Here is a 19395-nt window from a genome sequence, read left to right on the forward strand (position 1 = left end):
GCCGAGGTCAACTGTATCCGACCAGGCGTGGTCGTCCTCTCAAGACCGTATGCAGGCACTCCAAGGGCGTGGTGGAAGGTATTTGAAGAGAACAAGGCCATACTAGAGCAGTCCACTGACGCCAAAGGCAGGCGCTTTGCGATTCATATCTTCAACGAGCTAGAACCTGGTTGTCTCGGATCGTGGGCGTACGATGTCCCGGCAACGAACTATGATAGTTTCCACTTCGTCAATGGAGGACTGATTCTTCCACAGTTTGGTGACGAAGAGAGACAGAGAAGCAGTCGAGTTGTTCCAAAAGCTATGCCCCGATTGGATAGTCAGACCACTCCATGTGAGGGCCCTCCCATTTATTGGAGGTGTAGTCCACTGCGCAACTCAGCAAATAATTAACGTGGATGCGGCATGTGCCAGGGAGAGAGATGTAAGAGTCGCCTCATAGACATATCAGGTATATCAGAAAAGACAAATAGGAATCAAAATTCCCCCTGGCTCACTAAATACACTACCTGATACGTGATGGTTGACCGTATTCGCGCATATGGCGCCCCGAAACTACGTCCAAGCATAGAAAAAACAAAAACAAAAGAAAATCACCCTCAACGACGAGTTTGCGGATATCGGATTGTACCTAAGGAAGAGTGTTCAGTATCTCAGCCTGGAACAAATTGATTCCACATCGTCCTCCTTCCAAACCCATGAAAAGTGTGTTCCGCCCATCCGCACCATTTGCACGCGGCTCATTTGAACGTACTTGTCCAGATTGTTTGCTGGACTAGCTGCGTACCACTTGAAAAGCTGTCGCTCGGGGGCAGACTGGTGCTTCTCATCATATGTGGTAGCCTTGAAAAGGACAATGTGCTCTGCGCGCTCTTCGACGGCCTGGAACGCATTTGTTGGCGGCTGGTAAACATCGTAGATCGGGTCCAGAATGGTGCCCTTGTGGTCGATGGCCTTTGTGGCCGAAGTGATATCAAAGAATGGGTCAATTAGGCCAAGCATGCGTATGCTCTCCCCTCCATCGATCAACCGAGCTGCCACTTCGAGCCCGATGATACCACCAAAGCTCCATCCCAGGATGTCGTAAGGACCTTCGGGTTGAACGTCTCTTATAAGTGAGAGATAGTACTCAGCGAGCTGCTCAATCGTGTCGAGGTCTTTGTGCTCGCGATAATAGTTGTTAAAAGCCACCATGTTTCGCTCTGGCAAACTTTGAATAACGTTGCGGAAATAGCTTTCTGCGCCCCCCTCGCCTGGCGGTAGAAGGAAAAGAGGCCGCCCGGACCTGGACTCGCCCTCAAAGATGAAATAGGGAGTGTATCCAGAATGATGGGTGTTCTGTGGTCTGACAGCAGCCGCAGGGTCCTGAGGGCTGGTCGTAGTCAGCTCAGTCAATGTCTGTTGGATCGAAAGTGTGAGCTGCTTCAAAGCCTCCTGACCCCAACCACAGTCAACCTCGGCTGTCAGCTGGTCGTTCTGAATAGAAAAAGTCAAGTCAATCATTGAGCCACTTTTGTTTGCGTCGGCGGGGCTGGTGCAAAGCCCTTGAGGATATCCCTCTTCGTGGACCAACATCCACTCGCTGGCATTCATCTTTCGCTTGCCCAAGCGACCTAGATAATTGAAGGAGACCAGTGGAAGAGAATCTTGATCATAGCCGAAGATAGGCCCATAAGCAATGCCATTGCGGGGTACCTGTGAAGCACGGGTCTTGACGTCGATGATGCCCTGGACCAGATCATCTACCACCGGAATTTCGAAGGGGTACATGCTGGTGAACCAGCCAACTGCCCGACTCACGTCCAAAGATGCCCCGAAAATCTCCTCACGGCCGTGCGATTCAATTGCGATAAAACCTGGTGAATGCTGTGTCGTGTCCTGCAAGCCGCGGCTGACTGCCACCAGTAGAATATCGTGCATAGAGGTGTCGAGGACCGAAGCAAGTCGCGTGAGGGAGGCTGTGTCCCGACTCGTCATCTTCCATGCCCGCTGGAATCGAGACTGAGAAAATTGAGGAAGCTTTTTGAAACCTTCCGTCATTTTCCTCCGAGCCATGTTCCAGTACGCTTTTTCAGCAAGGGTCATGTTGTACTCGGCAAGTGCTAGTGCCCACTCCTGAACATTGCCACCTTTCAGACCTAGGCCTTTCCCATGATACAATGCTTCCAGGTCGGTGCAGATTATGTTCCAGCTCACTGTGTCCATGATGAGATGGTGAAAAGCGCACCAAATACGCGCTGAACCGTCCTCGAGACCGGGGATGTAAGCCATCGCGTATAATGGTCCCTCGTAAAGATCAAGGCGTGAGTTTATTTTTCCCAGTACCTCGCTCAAAGCCTCTGTGCTTTCAAAACTTGAGGCATCAAGAACAGAGATATCGGGCTCCTGACAGTCGGGTGGGAAGCTCTGCACGTTGTTTCCATCCTCTGGTTTCAGCCGCATTCGAAGAACATCATGTCGATCTTGAAGCAGCTTCAACGCGTTTTGCAATTGATCCACAGAGAGAATAGGTGTCCTTATAGTGAAACAGTGATTCCAAAACTCAGGATGCTGTAAATCCTTTCTCTGGAACCATCGCTGGATAGGTGTCAGAGGGGCGTCGCCTGTAGCGCTGCGGCTTGGCTTGTTCGTGTAATAACCGTTGAGTTCGGCTGCAGGCTGAGCTGAGAGAACATTTTCGCTCAAGGCGCGAACCGTCCTGTGGAGGAAAATGTCCTTGACGGTGATTTTGCGACCGAGCGTGCTGTGCACATCTCCGACAAGCCGAAGGGATGAGATGCTGTCCCCGCCCAATGCAAAAAGATCGTCGTCAATTCCACAGTGGCTGATGTTCAAAAGTGAAGCCCAAAGCTGACAGAGGGTTTTCTCAAGGTCATTCCGTGGTGCGGTGGTTGACTTGATGCTCTGTGGTTTCCTTGTCTGGGCCAGACGAGACACGTCTATCTTGCCATTTACTGTCACCGGAAGTGACCCCTGGACCTGATGTAATTGCCCTGGAACCATGAATGATGGAAGCCTCGATAGGAGCGCTGTGTGTATCTCCAAAGATGACAGGTCCTTGTCGTTCTCGACGGTGTAGTAGCAGGCGAGACCCTTCGCAACGCGGGAACTCGACTCGGTTTCATCGTAGAGGGCAATTACAGCCGAGTCCTTGACTTGGGGGATGGAAAGAACACTCTCCCTGATTTCGGAAAGCTCGATCCGAAAACCGCGCAACTTCACTTGCTGGTCACGTCTTCCCAAATATTCGAGAAAGCCCGAACGACGTTTCCGTACCAAGTCTCCCGTCTTGTACAGCCTCTCTTGTCGCATGCCACTGCTCTCTGGGAGGCGCTTGAATGGATGATGAATGAACCGGTCATTTGTGAGAGTGTCTTGATTAAGGTAACCGCGTGCAAGACACTGCCCTCCAATGTGGAGTTCACCAACAGCATCAGCTGGAAGTTCCTGGAGACGGTCATTGAGCACAAAAAGCTCAGTCCCCGGCAGTGAATCACAAAGCGCCTTTGTGAACGGCTCCGTGTCATTGAAAGTGGTGACAATGTTGTACACCGTCGTTTCCGTGATGCCATAAGCGTTGTTGATGATACCCTTGAACTGAGCGCGCATGGTATCGTATTGGTTGCGCTGGAGCTCCTCGCCTGCGGAGGTAATCATTCGGAGATGTGGAAGTCGCGAAAGACAGATCTGCTGCAGCACTGATGGAGTTCCACTCACGTAGGACAGCTGTTGCTCCGTGGCAAGCTCGTAGAACGCTTCATGCGTTACGCCCTCCTCGGGCGGAATGACCAGCTTGTTGCCGCTAAGTATAGACAGCGACAATTGCTCAAGGGAGAAGTCAAAGACGTAGTTGGAAAGGAACAGAACCGCTTGTGACCCTGTATTGCCGGAAAAATATCGTTCAAGAAGAGCATTGCGGAATTGAATGACGCTCCCGTGCTCGACAATGACACCCTTTGGCTTCCCAGTCGTCCCCGAGGTAAAGATAATGTAGGCCATGTCCGAAGGCCTGCGCAGAGATACTGAAGAATAGTTCTCAGAAATCTCCTTGAGTCTCTCCTGGATCCCCGCTTCGTCAATAACAAGAACTGGGACTTTGCACGGTGTTTGAAGCTCAAAATAATTGTCCGTTTTCGTCAGAAGGGCCCGTGGATTTGACTCCTGGAGAATAAGAGCAATTCGTTGTGGCGGATAGCTTGGATCCAGAGGGATGTATGCAGCACCAGATTTCCAAACAGCCAGAATCGAGATGACCATGTCGATGTCCTTGCCCATGAGAAGAGCTATTCGATCGTCTCTCTTGAGTACATAGGAGGAAGTGATCAACCGTGCGAGCTGGTTCGCTCTCCTATTCACCTCGGCATAGGTGAAGATGCCGGCACTGCTCACGACTGCTATGTCATCTGGACGAAGCTCGACTTGAAGTTCGAATAGCTCCACAAGTGAAGAGCACCCAGACTGGTTTTCGACCATGTTGCCCCCCAGATGTCCGTTCATGTGGAACGTCGGCTCGAAAGCAGGCAGCCTGTCCAGTCGACTTTCAGCATCCATGAAGGCAACTTCCTTGAGAATGTGAATGAATGTCCCAATAAATCCTTCGATAGTATCTGCGTCGAACAAAGCCGTAGGGTAGTTGAAGTTGACATTCAGCAAACCTTTGGTTTCTTTGACGGACACGTTCAGGTCAAATTTGGCCGCAGAGGGAAGAGGATTGGAGGGACAGTATTCAGTCATTAAACTGTCTTCGGGTCCACCTCTCTCCGCGGCAGCCTCCCAGTTGAAGACCAGCTGGACGAGAGGGTGGCGACTTGGGTCGTGCCGATGCTCAAGAAGCTTAGTGATTTCTTGGAAAGGAAGATCTTGATGGACATGGGAATCCAGAAGCGCTTTCCGTACATCTCTGACAAGTTGACAGAAGTTCTTTTGCGCTACTTGCACGCGTAGAGGGAGTAGATTAACAAAAAACCCAATTGAAGATCCGAAGTCGGGGTGCATGCGATGGGACATTGGTATTCCGATGGTAATGTCCTGTTGGTTGGTGTAGACGTTGACAAGCAACATGAAGGCCGACAATACCACCGTATACAGCGTTGTGCCCTCACGTTTTGCGAGCTCTCTCAACTTGATGACTGTTTCTTGTTCGACATTGATCCGGACATCACTCCCGGAGAAGTCGAACTGAGAGGGACGAGGACGATCCGTCACAAGCCGCAGAGGCTCAAGGTCGGCTAGCTTTTGGAGCCAATAGCTCTCGAGAGAACACCGTTTATCAAAAGTGAGTATTTTCTGATGCTCCACAGCATACTCCTTGTATTGAACACGTAGGATCGGCAGGCTGCTGGGGCTTGGACTCCCGCACCGAGCGGAGTATAGGACTTGAAGATCTCTCTCGAATATGTCCCAAGACCAAGAATCGAACGCCAGATGGTGGAACAGAATGCTAAGGAATGTCGGCAAGCTTCCACCCGCGTTTGATGGCTGGTAGAATTGCACGCGGATGGGGAGCTCACTGCCGATGCTGAAGCTGTGCGTGTCGAACAGAGCCATTTGGACTTCCATCTCAGACGGCGAGAGGTCGGTCAAGGTTTCCATCTTTAGACGATATTTGGCCGTATTTTGATCAATAATTTCTTGGCGGTATTGAGAGTTGGAGCACTTAAATAATGTTCTGAGTGCTTCATGTCTCGCAACCACGTCATGAATTGCCTGCTGGAAGGCGTCAGTGACAACGTCGTCTCGGAGGCGGAGATGGAAGGGAACGTTGTACGCTCCGTTCTGAGCACGGCCATCCGTATTGAACTCGTGAAGAAAAATGAGCCGTTCCTGAGCCGGTGAGATGGGAAGATTGTTGAGAGCATGGCCTTGCAGGCTTGCAACGTCACTGTGGCCATCCGAGCCTCGAACAACCCAGTTTGACATTGCCTCAATGGTCGGATGGCTGAATAAGTCACGCACAGTGACTGAGACACCCAGCGCCGTGGTCGCAGCAAAGGAGAACCTGGTGCTCTTGAGGCTGTCGCCGCCTAGCCCGAAAAAATCGCTGTATATGCCAATGGTTGCTAGGGGTATTTCCAGGAGCTCAGACCAGATATTGGCCAATATCTGCTCGATTTCGGTACGGGGCGCAATTATCTCATCCTGGTCTGCCTCTTTCGGTACTGGGAGAGCCTTAGAGTCAAGCTTTCCGCTTACTGTGACCGGAACCTTGTCGATCCTCACGAGTTTGGCGGGAACCATGTAGTCCGGAAGTCGCCCAAGCATGAATCGACGGATTGCTCGAGTGGATAATGACCCAGCAGATACAAAGTAACCAAGGAGCTGATTCTGGCCATCTGTTTCGCTGCTCTTTGCTAGAACTACAGATTGGTCGACCTCGGGATAGGATGAGAGTACTGCCTCAATTTCCCCGAGCTCGATACGCTGACCTCGGATCTTGACCTGGAAGTCATTGCGTCCCAGATACTCAATTTCGCCTTCGCCGATCCATCGGACCAAGTCCCCGGTCTTATACAGACGTCCATTGCGACATTGAGCTTTCTCGATCTCATTCTGGAAAGGGTTCATTGGAAACCTCTCCGCTGTTAGATCGGACCGGTTGTGATAGCCCCGAGCAACTCCGTCGCCGCCGAGGTAGAGCTCACCCACAGCACCGATGGGGACACGTTTCATCTGACCATCAACAACGTAGCTGGTACTATTCGCAATCTGTTGCCCAATACTCTTGTCGGTACGTCGCTCTGGGAACGGATAAAGCCGCTTATTTGTTGTGATAGACACCTCGGTCGGCCCGTAGCCGTTGATGATGAGTCCCGAGAACGTGCTGCGAATTTTCTCAAAGACTGGCTCACTGAATGCCTCGCCAACACAGTCGATGCGTCTCAAGTATGATGCAAATCTGTCGAACTCGTACATGGATATGACCGATGGCGTGCCAGAGAGGTAAGTGACGCGGTTAGTTTCAATATACCTGTATAACCTTTCCTTGTCGCCTCTCATATCGTCATTGAGCACCACGAGGGTCTGGCCGTTGAGCAATGCATCCGTCATCTGCTCAACGAAGTGATCAAAGACGTAATTGGAGAATGACAGGATGACTTCGTCGTCGGTATCTTGTAAGCCAAATATCTTGCTGAGCGAGGCACACAAATTCACAACACCATGATGCTCCACCATGACACCTTTCGGCCTCCCGGTGGTCCCAGAAGTGTACATGATGTATGCCAAATCTGCAGGGCTGCTTGCTATAGCTGGATGAAGGGCAGCTTGTTCGAGGCGGGAACCAAAATCAGACTCCAGCACCAGAACATCATGTCGCGCTACTCGACGCATGCGCTCCACATACTGGACGTCAGTGATGACTGCCAGAGCTCCCGTGTCTTGCAGGATGTATTGGATACGATCGTCCGGGTAGGCAGGGTCAATCGGCACGTAGGCACCGCCTGTCTTCCAGATTGCCAAGATATTGGTGATCATGTGCTCGCTCTTTTGCATGACCAGGGCAATGATTTTATTTGGTTGGACAGGTACCCTCTGGAGAAGTTCATACGCCAATGAGTTTGCGCGACTATTCAGCTCTCGGTATGTCAACCGCTGGTCTTCGTACACAACGGCCACCTTGTCTGGTTTTCGTTGGGCTTCGACTTCGAACAAAGCATGCAACGTTGCGTTTGGATACTCGCACTCCGTGGCATTCCATTGGTCGAGTTTGGTTCGTTCCTTGTCTGATAGAAACTCAAAGCTGCCCACATCCATGTGGAGGTTCTTTGACACACATTCAAATACGTCCCGAACCGTCTGCAAGAGTGTATGGACGCTCTCGTCGGAGAACAGTTCGCCAGCATAGCACAAGGTGAAGGAGCAGCTGTCATTGGCAACCTCCCTGGCAATCGCTGCAAGTGGGTAGCTGAGCTTTTCCAACCCGCCCTCAATCGTATACCGCAATTGTTGGCGGTGGATTTCCCGGTCCGTGTCCAGATTGGGGTAGTTCTCAAGCACGAAGAGTGAGTCAAACAAACCATGCTTCAAATCAGCCTTCAGCAAACGCCCAAGCTCAGCGTTGCTGCGGAGATTCATCTCGTTGGCTTTTTCTTGGACATAGACCAGGGCTTCAAGAACAGTCATGTTCTGACTGCCAATGTAGCCATGGTCGACGATCAAGGGTAGTGTGTTGATGAAAAGTCCAATAGCATCTTCGATGCCCTCCACTGGCAAATGGCGCCCAGAAGATGTCGTTCCTGTAATGGTATGAGTACCTCCTCCATAGGAATGTAGAACTAAATGCCAAACAAGTTGGAGGAGGGTATGAAGAGTGATCCCATGATTGTCAAGCTCTTGCTTGGTGCTACTGTTCTTTGTGTCTCCCCAAGGAAGCTCAACGGACTGCTGCCTCTGTTCCGAAATTTCGTCGTAATCTGCCAGCGGCACTTTGTAACGGCTGGCTTCGTTCAGGAGAGAATTCATATCGCAGCGCTCCTCGATCATGCCAATCTGAGTTTGCCAAAACTCCAGATGATCATCTCTGTGCTCTTCGAGGTACTTCTGGCATCGGATATAAGCCGTATTCTCTTTGGATGAGCACCCTTGATCAGTATTGTTGTTGAGGTATGCCTCGTGCACCTGATCGAAAAGAAGCGGCAAGCTCCAACCGTCCATTATTGCATGATGACAACTGAGAATGAACGTCTGCTTTCCATCCGGCAAGCAGACTTGGTAGACACGGAATAGAGGTCCTTTATCTAGCTGGTAAGACTCGTCGAGATCCGATTGTTGCAGGCGATGGAGAAGGGCTCGGTTGCTCTCGTCACCTCTTTGGCTACTCAAATCAACGATACGCCAATCCAAGCCAAGGCTGGGCTCGATCAGTTGTAGAACGGCGTCTTTCCAGGTAAAGTGAACTCTCAACGCTGGATTCCGTCTCTGCACTGCTCGCCAGGCATCTCGGTATCTGTCAGCATCCAAGGTGATCCCATAGTGGAGAATAGAGTGCATGATGTATGCATCGGTCTTCCCCAGCTTGAGGGAGTGGTATACAAAGCCTTGCTGTAAACTATTGGCAGCGTACTGACGACAGTGGACGATCCCTCTTGATGTACCCTTGTCTGCAGCCCCGTTGACACCGTTCGTGTGCGGCTGGCTCTTGGCTCCGTTGGACACTGATTGCGAGTCTCGTTTCTGAGTACGCAAGAGCTTTGCCATGTTCGCAAGCGTCTTTGTCCGAAAGACCTGTTCGAGAGTGATCGGGCGTTTCAGTTGTCGCCTCACTCTCGCGATCAATTGAATGCATGTGATACTATGTCCCCCAAGGCGGAAAAAGCTCGAGTCCGAGCGAATGGAAGACAGGTCCACTCGTAGTGTTTCACTCCATACCTGGGCCAAGCGTGCCTCGAGCTCGTCGAGGTGCTCTTCTGACGAGCCGTTTGAGCCTGCCTCGACTTCGACCGCAGGCAACGCACGCAGATCAGCCTTGCCGTTGACAGTGACGGGAATGGTTTGTAGCATAACCAATCGCGTAGGGATCATGTACCGTGGAAGTTTGGTTTCCAAAAAGAAAATCAGATCGGCTTCTGACACTGGATCCTGCTCGCAGACATAATATCCGACCAAGTGATCCTGGCTGGTTTCTTTTCCTTGGCTAAGCAGCTTCTTTGACACGACGACACTGGCCCGGACACCGGGATACGTCGCAATGTTCGATTCGATCTCCCCAGGCTCGATCCGAATCCCGCGAAGTTTGATCTGAAAGTCGGCGCGGCCTAGATACTCAACTTCACCGTTGGAGAGCCAGCGTGCCAAGTCCCCGGTCTTGTACATCAGGCCATTGACGCCCATGCCCTTTTCTTGAGCCGTCTGAAAGGGATTGAGCAGGAACTTCTGTCTTGTGAGCTCTGGGCGATTCATGTAGCCACGTGAAATGCCCAGGCCGCCCACGTATAGTTCTCCTGGTACTCCAATTGGCACCTTTTTCAGGCTTGGGCCGAGAATGTAGCACTTGACGTTCCGCACAGGTCGCCCCAGGCTCATGTCTGTTCTTTGAGAATTAAAATCAAATGATTTCAACGCGGTGACGAAAGCCGACTCGGTGAATCCATATTCGCTGAGTATACAGCCTCGGAATCGCTGTCTGAGCGCCTGATAACGCGCATCGGTGAGTGTTTCGCCGACCAAGACAATGCGCTTCAGCGATGCACATGACGAGAAGTCGTACTCCAACAGCACCGACGCCGTCCCGTTGAGGTAAGTGACATGGTTGCTTTTGATGAATGGAAGCAGAGTGTCTGGGTCGAATTTTTCCTCGTCGCTGATGATAGCGAGTGTGTTACCCGTAGTCAGTGCCATCAACATTTGTCGCACAAAGGGCTCAAAGACGTAGGCGGAGAAGAGCAAGACAACTTCATCGTTAGCTCCGGCAATGCCATATCGACCCGCCAGATCCGTGATGCTATTGACAACACTGGTGTGCTCCTTGTATATACCTTTTGGGAGCCCGGTGGTGCCAGAAGTATAGGTGACATACGCCAACTGTTTGCTTGTGAGGGGAGTGGGGGGTGCAATGTTGGTGCAGCCTGCGGACGTCCTTGTTGTTTGGTCAACGGCTGCCAGTAAATCCTCGATGACGTAGATGCGAATTTCCCTGTCCTCGACAACATTTTCCCTCAGCCGCTTGGTATAACGCCGACTTGCAACGATGACCCGAGCCTGCGTATCGTTGAGCACGAAGCGGACACGCTCATCCGGGTAGGCAGGGTCAACAGGCACGTGGGCTGCGCCAGATTTCCACACTCCCAGGATGGTTGCGATCATCATGTCGCTTTTTTCGAGGAACAAAACAATAAGTTGCTCGGGCAGGACGCTGAGAGAAGAGATCTGCTGAGCGAGGCCGTTGGCGCGCACATTCAGAGCGTCATACGTGATTCGCTTTTCGCCGTAGATGAGCGCAACTTTGTCCCCTTGCTGTGTTGCAATGTCTTCAAAAAGATGATTGAGCCGTTTCTGAGATGGATACTTGCCATCGGTATTGTTCCATTCAGTCAAACGAGCCTCTTGTTCACAAGACAGGAGCTCAATATTCTTGACAAGTTGCGATGGCATGGTCGTAGCCATCAAGACTGTGTGGAACGCACTCAGAATACTTTCAATGACTATTGCGTCAAATAGAGAATGGTCATATCCGATTGTAAGCTCCCAGGCTTGGTCCTTGATGTTGACTCCAAGAATGAGTGGAAAATGGGGCAGCAGTGCGTTCTCTCTGCCATATTCAAAGACGACAACAATGTCAAGGAGGCCCGACTTCACGAGACGCTCTGCCTCCACAAGCTCCATGTCAGGACCGTCGCACGAGAACCGTGGGAAAGGAGTCGCGTTTTTTACCAAGGCTGCATCCACTGTCTGGATGTTCCGGGTAGTGTGATCCACCATGGAGGTGAGGGCAGTCCAGGCATATTGCCACGAGCTCTCGTTGCATTGGGGAAACAAAGAAGCAGAGACAGTGGTAGAGCCACCTCCGAGACCCTTCAAGGTTTGATGAGCACCAAAGAGGATCAGAGCCTCTGGCGTCAACGCCCTGACTGAGCAGACTTGCTTCAGACTGGCAAGCGAAGCCTTTGAGAATATAGCTTTTCTCTGTTCGTAGTTGCCGTGATTGGTATTTTCCCCCTTTGAAGCCATTTGGTAGCGTGTGGGGTCCCTACTCAGGCCACTCAAGTCGCATCTTTCATAGATCTCTTGAGCTACTTCGGCCCAGATCTCTGGCGTTCCAGCCATGACCCAACATTCAGGTGTCATGTTCAATGGCTGGGAATCAGGCTGGGGATAATGCGAGTCTTCACAAACTCCGTTGGAGTTCTTTGCAAGTACTTTAATGGCAATAGAACTTTGGAGTTTGTGCGTCCTAAAGACAATTAGTTGCTGCACAGACTTATAATATGAGTGCGAATTCCTCACTTGGGCAAGGACACCTCGCCACCTGTTTGTGTTGGAACGGCCATGATTCCAAACAAGGATACTGATGATATTGTAAAGTGCTCCGTTGGTTCTCTGGTCGTTATATCCGGAAGCTTGCCTGTACCACATTCATCTATATATGGATCAAGGTCCTTCCGAACCACGTATCCACTGAAGTGACTGGGCCTTCTCATTTGACCATGGCCGGATCCGAGCCGCGCCATGTCGTTTGGAGAGAGCAACCACTCGTGGACGATGCTTGAATCCTATTCGCGAGGATCACAAACAACTTGATGGATCACGCGGGGCCCAAGTCGATCCTGCTGTCTGCTGTCTGCAATCAAAGTCAACACGCATGTACGGAGAGCCCGTTGCAGCTAATTCCAGTCACTGAAGCCGCAGACAACACTGCTTTTGGCAGGTGTTATCTTTTTACCCTAACTGATGTCGTTTTCTTGGCGCCGCAAGCCACATTTTCCTACCCATGGCTAAGAGAAGGTCTTGACAGATAGACTGTGCCTAGACTCTTGATCTACGTATCCGTCTATTCCAATCAAGATGCGCCGTCCTGGGCCACTGAACATCATGCGTGTGTTCTCTGTCAGCACTGGCCTAATTCTAGAAGTCGATTCATGCATTAGCGGCTTTTGGTGCCTTCGCGGCTTCTTGTTGGAGGCAAGATGAGGCACCTGCGCACGATGGATGCAAGCAACTTGAGAAGGGGCGTGTGCGTGCACACCATGAACCAGCATGAATGCAACGTCATTTTTTATTTCTGGGTCTGGGAATCCGTGAGCGAGTGAACGAGTGATAGGGTACACTTGGATCTGGAAGCTACTGAGGGGTCGTATCAACATGAACCATTGTGTTGGTGGATAAAGAAGTCACAAGTCCTCTCCGACCCGTGAATCTACTCACGCTTAAAGCAAAGGCGCCAGACACAGAACTGCCAGGAGCTTTTGCAGATTCGACTCTTTCCATTAAACCAGTTTCGAAATGGGTTCTCTCCCCACTGCCAACGTTCCTCGAATTGACATATCGCCTCTGTTTGGTGATGATGGCAAAAAAAAAGCCCAGGTAGCGCGAGCTATCGACGCAGCCACGCGCGACACCGGCTTCTTCTACGCTGTCAACCACGGTGTTGACCTTCCATGGCTCTCTCGCGAGACTGCCAAATTTCACCAGACCATTAGCGATGAGGAGAAGTGGCAGCTGGCCATACGGGCTTATAACGAGAAGAATGAGTCCCAGGTCCGCGCAGGATACTCTCTCCCTATCCCGGGAAAGAAGGCTGTGGAGTCACTTTGCTACCTCAACCCTTCATTCGGGCCTGATCACCCACGCATCAAAAACAAGACGCCAATGCACGAGGTCAACGTTTGGCCATCTGAGGAGAGGCACCCTGGATTTCGGTCCTTTGCCGAGAAGTACTACTGGGACGTTTTCCGCGTTTCCGAGGCGCTCCTTCGAGGGTATGCATTGGCATTGGGCAAGGAGGAGAACTTTTTCGTCCAGCACTTCCAGCGAGACACGACTCTGTCGTCTGTCGTTCTCATCCGCTACCCCTACCTGGAGAACTACCCCGCACCGGCAATCAAAACGGCCGACGACGGCACGAAGCTTAGCTTCGAGTGGCACAAGGATGTGTCGCTCATCACCGTTTTGTACCAGTCGGATGTGCAGAACCTGCAGGTCAAGACCGCTCAGGGCTGGCTTGACATTGAGCCGGATGACACTGGGTTTCTGGTCAACTGTGGTGGCTACATGGCCCACATCACTAATGATCATTATCCTGCACCCGTCCATCGCGTCAAGTGGCAGAATGCAGAGCGACAGTCCTTGCCTTTCTTCGTGAATTTGGGTTGGGATGACACTGTGCAGCCTTGGAAAGCCGCCGACAAGGACGAGGCTTCCGAGGAGCAAGGCATGTGTAACGAGAGCATCTCCTACGGAGCGTACCTGCAAGGGGGGCTGATTGGGTTGATTAAGAAGAATGGACAGACCTAGACGAGAATGCCAGGAACGAGGCGACACTAGGGCAGCAACACTCCGTTCGGCCTGTCGAATCGTACTATTATTAGTTTCAACACAAAGGCACAGGTCAGTACTTCTTTCAAAAGCCACAACCGAATTATTAGACGCGTGCCAAATCAGATTGTACCCGTTCTGCACGTTCTGCAATGCCCGATCTTGAGCGCGACAAGATTTTCTCCATCCCACAATTCTCCAGAGTACGAGCTAGCTTTTACTAGGCTAGGTCCGAACCTAGCAAGCAATACGTGGGGTAAAGGAAGTCGCCGACTTGCCAAGACCCTGCAAGAAGTGCCGTGCTGCAGGAGAAGCTCCTAGGCCCCGAGTTCAAAAGTGACAAGAATATTCACATGTAATGCCGGGCCCGAGTCCGAGACTACAGATACATGCAGTGGGTCATGCCAACTTACCCCTCCTGCGGCAGCTTTGAATTATTGGATCATATTGAAATTTAGAACTTGAACCCGATGACGGCCCGTCGCTAAAGTTCCGACGATCCGTCGACAGGGATCATCATGATGCTGCATTGCAGATTGCAGCCTACAGGGGTGGACCGCGGAAGCCTAGTCTAGATTTTGGAATCTCTGCGCTAGGTCGTCCGAATCATCAGACGATCGTCCGACTGATGCTTCCCTTAGCCGAGACGTCGAAGGGCAGTGACGGAAGTGTTAGGGAGCCACAAGGGCAGCCTGGAAAACTCATACGTAGCACTGGGTCTAGAGGCGTAATTCCACCAGTGTACTATTTCAAAACAACAGTCCAATGCATATCTCTAGTCACCTTTTACCTTTTAGCAATCCTGCAAGTTCATCACTCCCGTTACACATCTCTTAAGTTTCTCTCTACCCGAGCTATGCGCGAAGAACCTCCTCACTCCCCTCGGTAGCCCCTGGCTATTCTCCCGCTAGACTCGCTCCTGCGGCAAACTTGCTGAAAATATTGCCGGGTGCATATAGCGGGTCGAAACCATGCGCAAGCTTCAATAGAAAACCTAACCCCACGAGGAAATGATAAATACCGGACCCCACTATACCACGATACTTTCCGTCACGCCGAAAGCCAGTGAGACAACGACGCCGGGATTCTTCTTGAGAAGGGCATCGCAAAGTGACAGCTGGAGATGTTCCAGAATACTCGTGTGAGATGATTTTATTGACACATTGGCCACTGAAGTCATCGATAGGTAAGGTTGTAGGATTCGTTCGCTTTCAAGCGAGGCCAATGGATGCATGATTCCTCGGCAGGGCGTCGGCTTGGGGTGAGCGTGGCCCCATAGTATCAATCTGAGAATCTAAAGTACCATGGTTTACTGGTTCTCCAGAAGCACCAATAGAAAGCGGCCTGGCACAATGAACTTCTGACCCTTGCAGACATCCAACTCCTCGCATCCGTACATGCATGTATGTTGGGACATACACGCCTGGCGCTAATCCTACAAGTTCTAAGATACGCAGTTCCGAAAGGGGGAATGATGCTGCCCCTCTGATGTATGTAGGTATCCTCCTTTCCAAGCGAGCGAAACAATATGGAATTGAATGCCACAGTACGAAGTCATCGCGCAGATACCCGGACAAGGAAGGTGACATGGACCCCGCCACCATGCAGCTAGAGGTACGTGTGCCGTCTCGTTCATGCATGTCAGCGGAGGATTCACCGGCATAAATATATTGGCCGGCGGCATATGCCGGGCAGGAACACGGCTTGTGACTTGATCGACAGGGCTAGTGGTGCAACCCACCGTGGTGTGCTGGATTCCGTTACGTGTGACTTGGCACCCTCGTGAAGTCCCAAGCTTGATCCTGACTTGCCTTTGAGCTTGCGGTCTTGGAAATGCGTCTCGCACGCCAAATCGCTCGATCACAGTTTTCAGCAAAAGGTCGACAGCTCGACAACATCTGTAATGGATGGCCCCTTAGGTACGTGCAGCTTTGCTTTCAGTCTGCAACTTCCCGGATGCGACGACATAGACTCACAAACGGCCAGTGAGCCAAGCGCTCCTGGCAGTCGCTGGCATTACTGCAGGAGCAGCATACGCCGATGCCAAGTTGCATCTCTCAAAGGACTTGAACCAGCTGTACCGAGTACGAAAGGCCGAAAAAAATCTTTCCGACGCAAGTAAGCGATCCTGATCGAAATGTTTGATCACGACTCATCTAATGGAGGGCTCAGTACGTCGGAATAAGGCCTCTGGCTTCTTTCTTTTTGCTGATGCCGCGCAGAGGCTGCAAGAAGCACCTTGCATTTGGTCTCGCGAGGTCGAGTACACATGGATGCAGGCCTACGAGCGGGTTTGCCAGTACGGCAATTACTTCAAGGGACTGCAGGTCAAGCCCTCGGAGTACGTTGCAATCTACATGATCAATTCGCCAGAGTTACCCCTTATGTGGATGGGCCTTTTGTCCATAGGGGCCGCTCCGGCGTTGATCAACTACAACTTGGCTTCTGACGCCTTAATTCATTGTGTCCGCTTGTCTGACTGTCGTCTTCTATTGCACAGCTCTGATTCAGGTTGCACGGGCAGAATACACGACACCGAGCAACAGTTGAAAGACATGGGCGTCGTGAGTTTGGAGCTTGCAGGAAGTGTCACAAACAGCATTGCCGAAACGTCGACGCAGACACCGCGAGTAGACTGGTTGGGGGACCCACAGATACACCCACTAGCCCTCATGTACACAAGGTAAGCCCCAAGCTTGCCCATATGTTTCTTGATCATTCATCTAAGTTGCACAAGTGGAACGACTGGCTTACCCAAAGCCTTCCCACTTACGTCTGCACGTAACTATCCCTCTGCCTCGCTGTTTCCAAAGACTTTTGGACAAGCCCCAGGACTCGGTGGTGATCGAACTTATTACTGTATACCACTCTACCATGGGACAGGAGGTCTTGCTGCAATGAACGATTTGATGAGTGGCATCTCCATTGCCATCGCCCCCAAATTCTCACTGAAAGGCTTCTGGGACGATATCATCGAGAGCAACGCAACAATATTTGTCTATGGTAGGTCTTCCCTTGACAAAGCGCCTCAGATTGTCTAACATCTACTATTTGGCGAGCTGATACGCTATCTCCTGTCGGCCCCTGTGTTGCCCAAAGATCGGAAGCACAAAGTACGGTTGGTGTGGGGGAATGGGCTTAGTCCCGACTTGTGGGAAAAATTCCAGGTAACATTCTCAGATCTGATCGAGACGAGTACCGGATTTTAACGCGTCTGTTCTACTACCAGGAGCGATTTGGCGTGTCTGCCATTGGCGAGTTCTATGCCAGCACGGAAGGCCCCTTGGCACTCTTCAATCACTATCGTGGTGGTGGCTTCGGGCTTGGAGCTGTGGGCCACCACGGTTGGCTCTTGAGGAGGAGAGGCCGCGATTCCTACGTTGCAGTGGAAACTGATGCCGAAACAGGAGACATCCGTCGGTGTCCAAGGACTGGACTTGCCAAGAGGCTGCCGTACGATCAAGGTGGAGAGATCCTAGTCCAACTGTCGTCCAAGTCGGCGTGGTCTGGCTACCGGCAGGCTGAAGACGCGACTGCGAAGAAGCTGGTGCACAACGTCTTGAAGCGGGGAGACGTGTTCTTCAGGACAGGGGATTCCCTGCGTCGCGATGACAATGGTCACTGGTATTTCCTTGACCGACTTGGTATGTGTCAAATTGCTTCCTGCCTTTGACTTTTGGAGCTGACAGATTTTTCAAGGAGACACATATCGCTGGAAGGGGGAGAATGTGTCGACAACAGAGGTGTCGCAAATCTTGAACTCGGACCCTGACATTGCAGAGTCGAATGTGTACGGCGTAAGAATCCCAGGACACGATGGCAAAGCTGGCTGCGCTGCCATTATACTCAAAGACTCCGTCCATCCCGAGCTGATTGACTGGACGAGGCTAACGGCACGACTGCGATCGGAGCTACCTCCTTACGCTGTTCCAGTTTTTCTCAGGCTCCGAGAAGCAGTGGGAGCCATGGTTACGGACAATTATAAGCAGAAGAAGGAGCCGCTCAAGCTTGAAGGCGTCGATCCTGATACTCTGGGGTCCCAGGTTCCACAAGGAGAGCGTGATCAGATCTTTTGGCTGCGTCCGGGGTCACCCAAGTACACGTTGTTCACGAGATCAGATTGGGCTGCAATCTCAGAGTCTCGAGCTAAGCTATAGAAGTATATTATTAAAAGATATTCAAGGCCTTCCAAGGCAGAAGATGACCGCATCAAGCAACAAGTCTGAATGACTGTGCCGAAGATAGCTCATAGTGTAGTGTCGATTCCTGTCATTTCCGGTCAATTGCTGCCCGATACAAGGCGATAAATGCCTGTATGCATCAAACCGTGCATATTGCCAGCTCATTTACCTTCCCAGAGCGGATAGTACAGTGAAAGATTTTTAGTGTGCTAATGACGTGCCTGGTCGTACTGTTAACCAAAGCCCGCAAGCCTTCGTCCCCTCTACCGCTTTCTGCTCACCTCACCGGCAACTTACGTGGAAATCTCAAGTCATTCCCTTCATCAAAAGCACAATGCCCCGAGACCGCGAGACTCTCGGCCTGGGGGACATTGACTTGCGAGACACAACCCAGCAAACGGACGTCTTGGTCGATTTCGAAGGTCCAAATGATCCCACAATGGCGGTCAACTGGCCAGCGTCAAGGAAATGGCTCATTGTGCTTGTCCTCGCGGCCATGAGCTTTATTGTGTATGTTTCAGGCCCATCGTTACGTTCCATATGCCATTTATTAATTACGCCCTTAGTGCCCTTGGCTCGTCAATTGCTGCGCCAGGAGTGAGCAAGGCTGTGCTTGAATTCGATCAGGACAGTGAAATACTCGGCCCTTTGATTGTAAGCGTGTATAACGTTGGACTGGCCCTTGGACCACTTCTTGTTGCACCCATGTCCGAACTCCATGGCCGTCTCATCCCTTACCATGTCACAAATGTTCTGTTCACCTTGTTCACCGTGGGCTGCGCGGCGAGCCCGAACCTCGGGACCCTGATTATCTTCAGGTTGTTGGCGGGAATGGAGGCGTCGGCAGTATTGACAGTCGGGGGTGCGACGGTGGGCGACCTCTTTGTTCAAGAAGAGCGCGGCCGAGCCATGGCTGCGTGGACTTTTGGACCTCTGATGGGTCCAGCGATTGGACCTGTGCTTGGAGGCACCGTAACCGAGCTGAAGGGCTGGCGATGGGTGTTCTGGATAGTTGCGATTGTGGTACGTGGCCCCAGCGTTCAAGAGCACACCGCCCACAGCCCGCGACGTCCTGCTGTGACTGACAATCATTGCCGGGCAGGGTGCAGCTACCACACTGCTCTTCTTTATCGTCGTACCGGAGACGTATCCTCCTGTGATACTTCAGCGGAAGGTGGACCGGCTCAGACGCCAGACTGGGAACAATTCCTTGAAATCAAGCCTCAGCGACGGTCTTGGCCAACGA

At 51.6% G+C, this 19395-nt stretch overlaps 4 protein-coding genes across 4 annotated transcripts; 2 read left to right on the top strand and 2 right to left on the bottom strand.

Annotated features, from left to right (window-relative positions):
* Nucleotides 1-102: 102 nt before the first annotated feature.
* Nucleotides 103-11664, bottom strand: J7T54_005278 (N-(5-amino-5-carboxypentanoyl)-L-cysteinyl-D-valine synthase; the record flags this gene model as incomplete). The annotated part of the gene is made up of 5 exons (XM_051506220.1): nucleotides 103-159; nucleotides 211-301; nucleotides 755-8234; nucleotides 9093-9222; nucleotides 9367-11664. The coding sequence occupies 5 exons, from the start codon at nucleotides 11662-11664 to the stop codon at nucleotides 103-105; spliced, it is 10056 nt and encodes a 3351-aa protein (XP_051362423.1).
* A 1272-nt stretch (nucleotides 11665-12936) lies between these two features.
* Nucleotides 12937-13947, top strand: J7T54_005279 (Isopenicillin N synthase; the record flags this gene model as incomplete). The annotated part of the gene is made up of 1 exon (XM_051506222.1): nucleotides 12937-13947. The coding sequence occupies one exon, from the start codon at nucleotides 12937-12939 to the stop codon at nucleotides 13945-13947; it is 1011 nt and encodes a 336-aa protein (XP_051362424.1).
* Nucleotides 13948-16865: 2918 nt separating this feature from the next.
* On the top strand, nucleotides 16866-18125 carry J7T54_005280 (Isopenicillin N epimerase component-like protein; the record flags this gene model as incomplete). Its single annotated transcript, XM_051506223.1, has 3 exons — nucleotides 16866-16971; nucleotides 17136-17612; nucleotides 17668-18125. 3 exons carry the CDS (start codon nucleotides 16866-16868, stop codon nucleotides 18123-18125), a joined length of 1041 nt encoding a protein of 346 aa, XP_051362425.1.
* Nucleotides 18126-18728: 603 nt separating this feature from the next.
* J7T54_005281 (CefM protein) lies at nucleotides 18729-19241 on the bottom strand (the record flags this gene model as incomplete). The annotated part of the gene is made up of 1 exon (XM_051506224.1): nucleotides 18729-19241. The coding sequence occupies one exon, from the start codon at nucleotides 19239-19241 to the stop codon at nucleotides 18729-18731; it is 513 nt and encodes a 170-aa protein (XP_051362426.1).
* Between the last annotated feature and the right edge of the window lie 154 nt (nucleotides 19242-19395).

The sequence above is a fragment of the Emericellopsis cladophorae genome (genome assembly GCF_022114955.1).
Source record: "Emericellopsis cladophorae strain MUM 19.33 chromosome Unknown NODE_20_length_315653_cov_120_781897, whole genome shotgun sequence".
Taxonomy (NCBI): Eukaryota; Fungi; Ascomycota; class Sordariomycetes; order Hypocreales; family Bionectriaceae; genus Emericellopsis; species Emericellopsis cladophorae.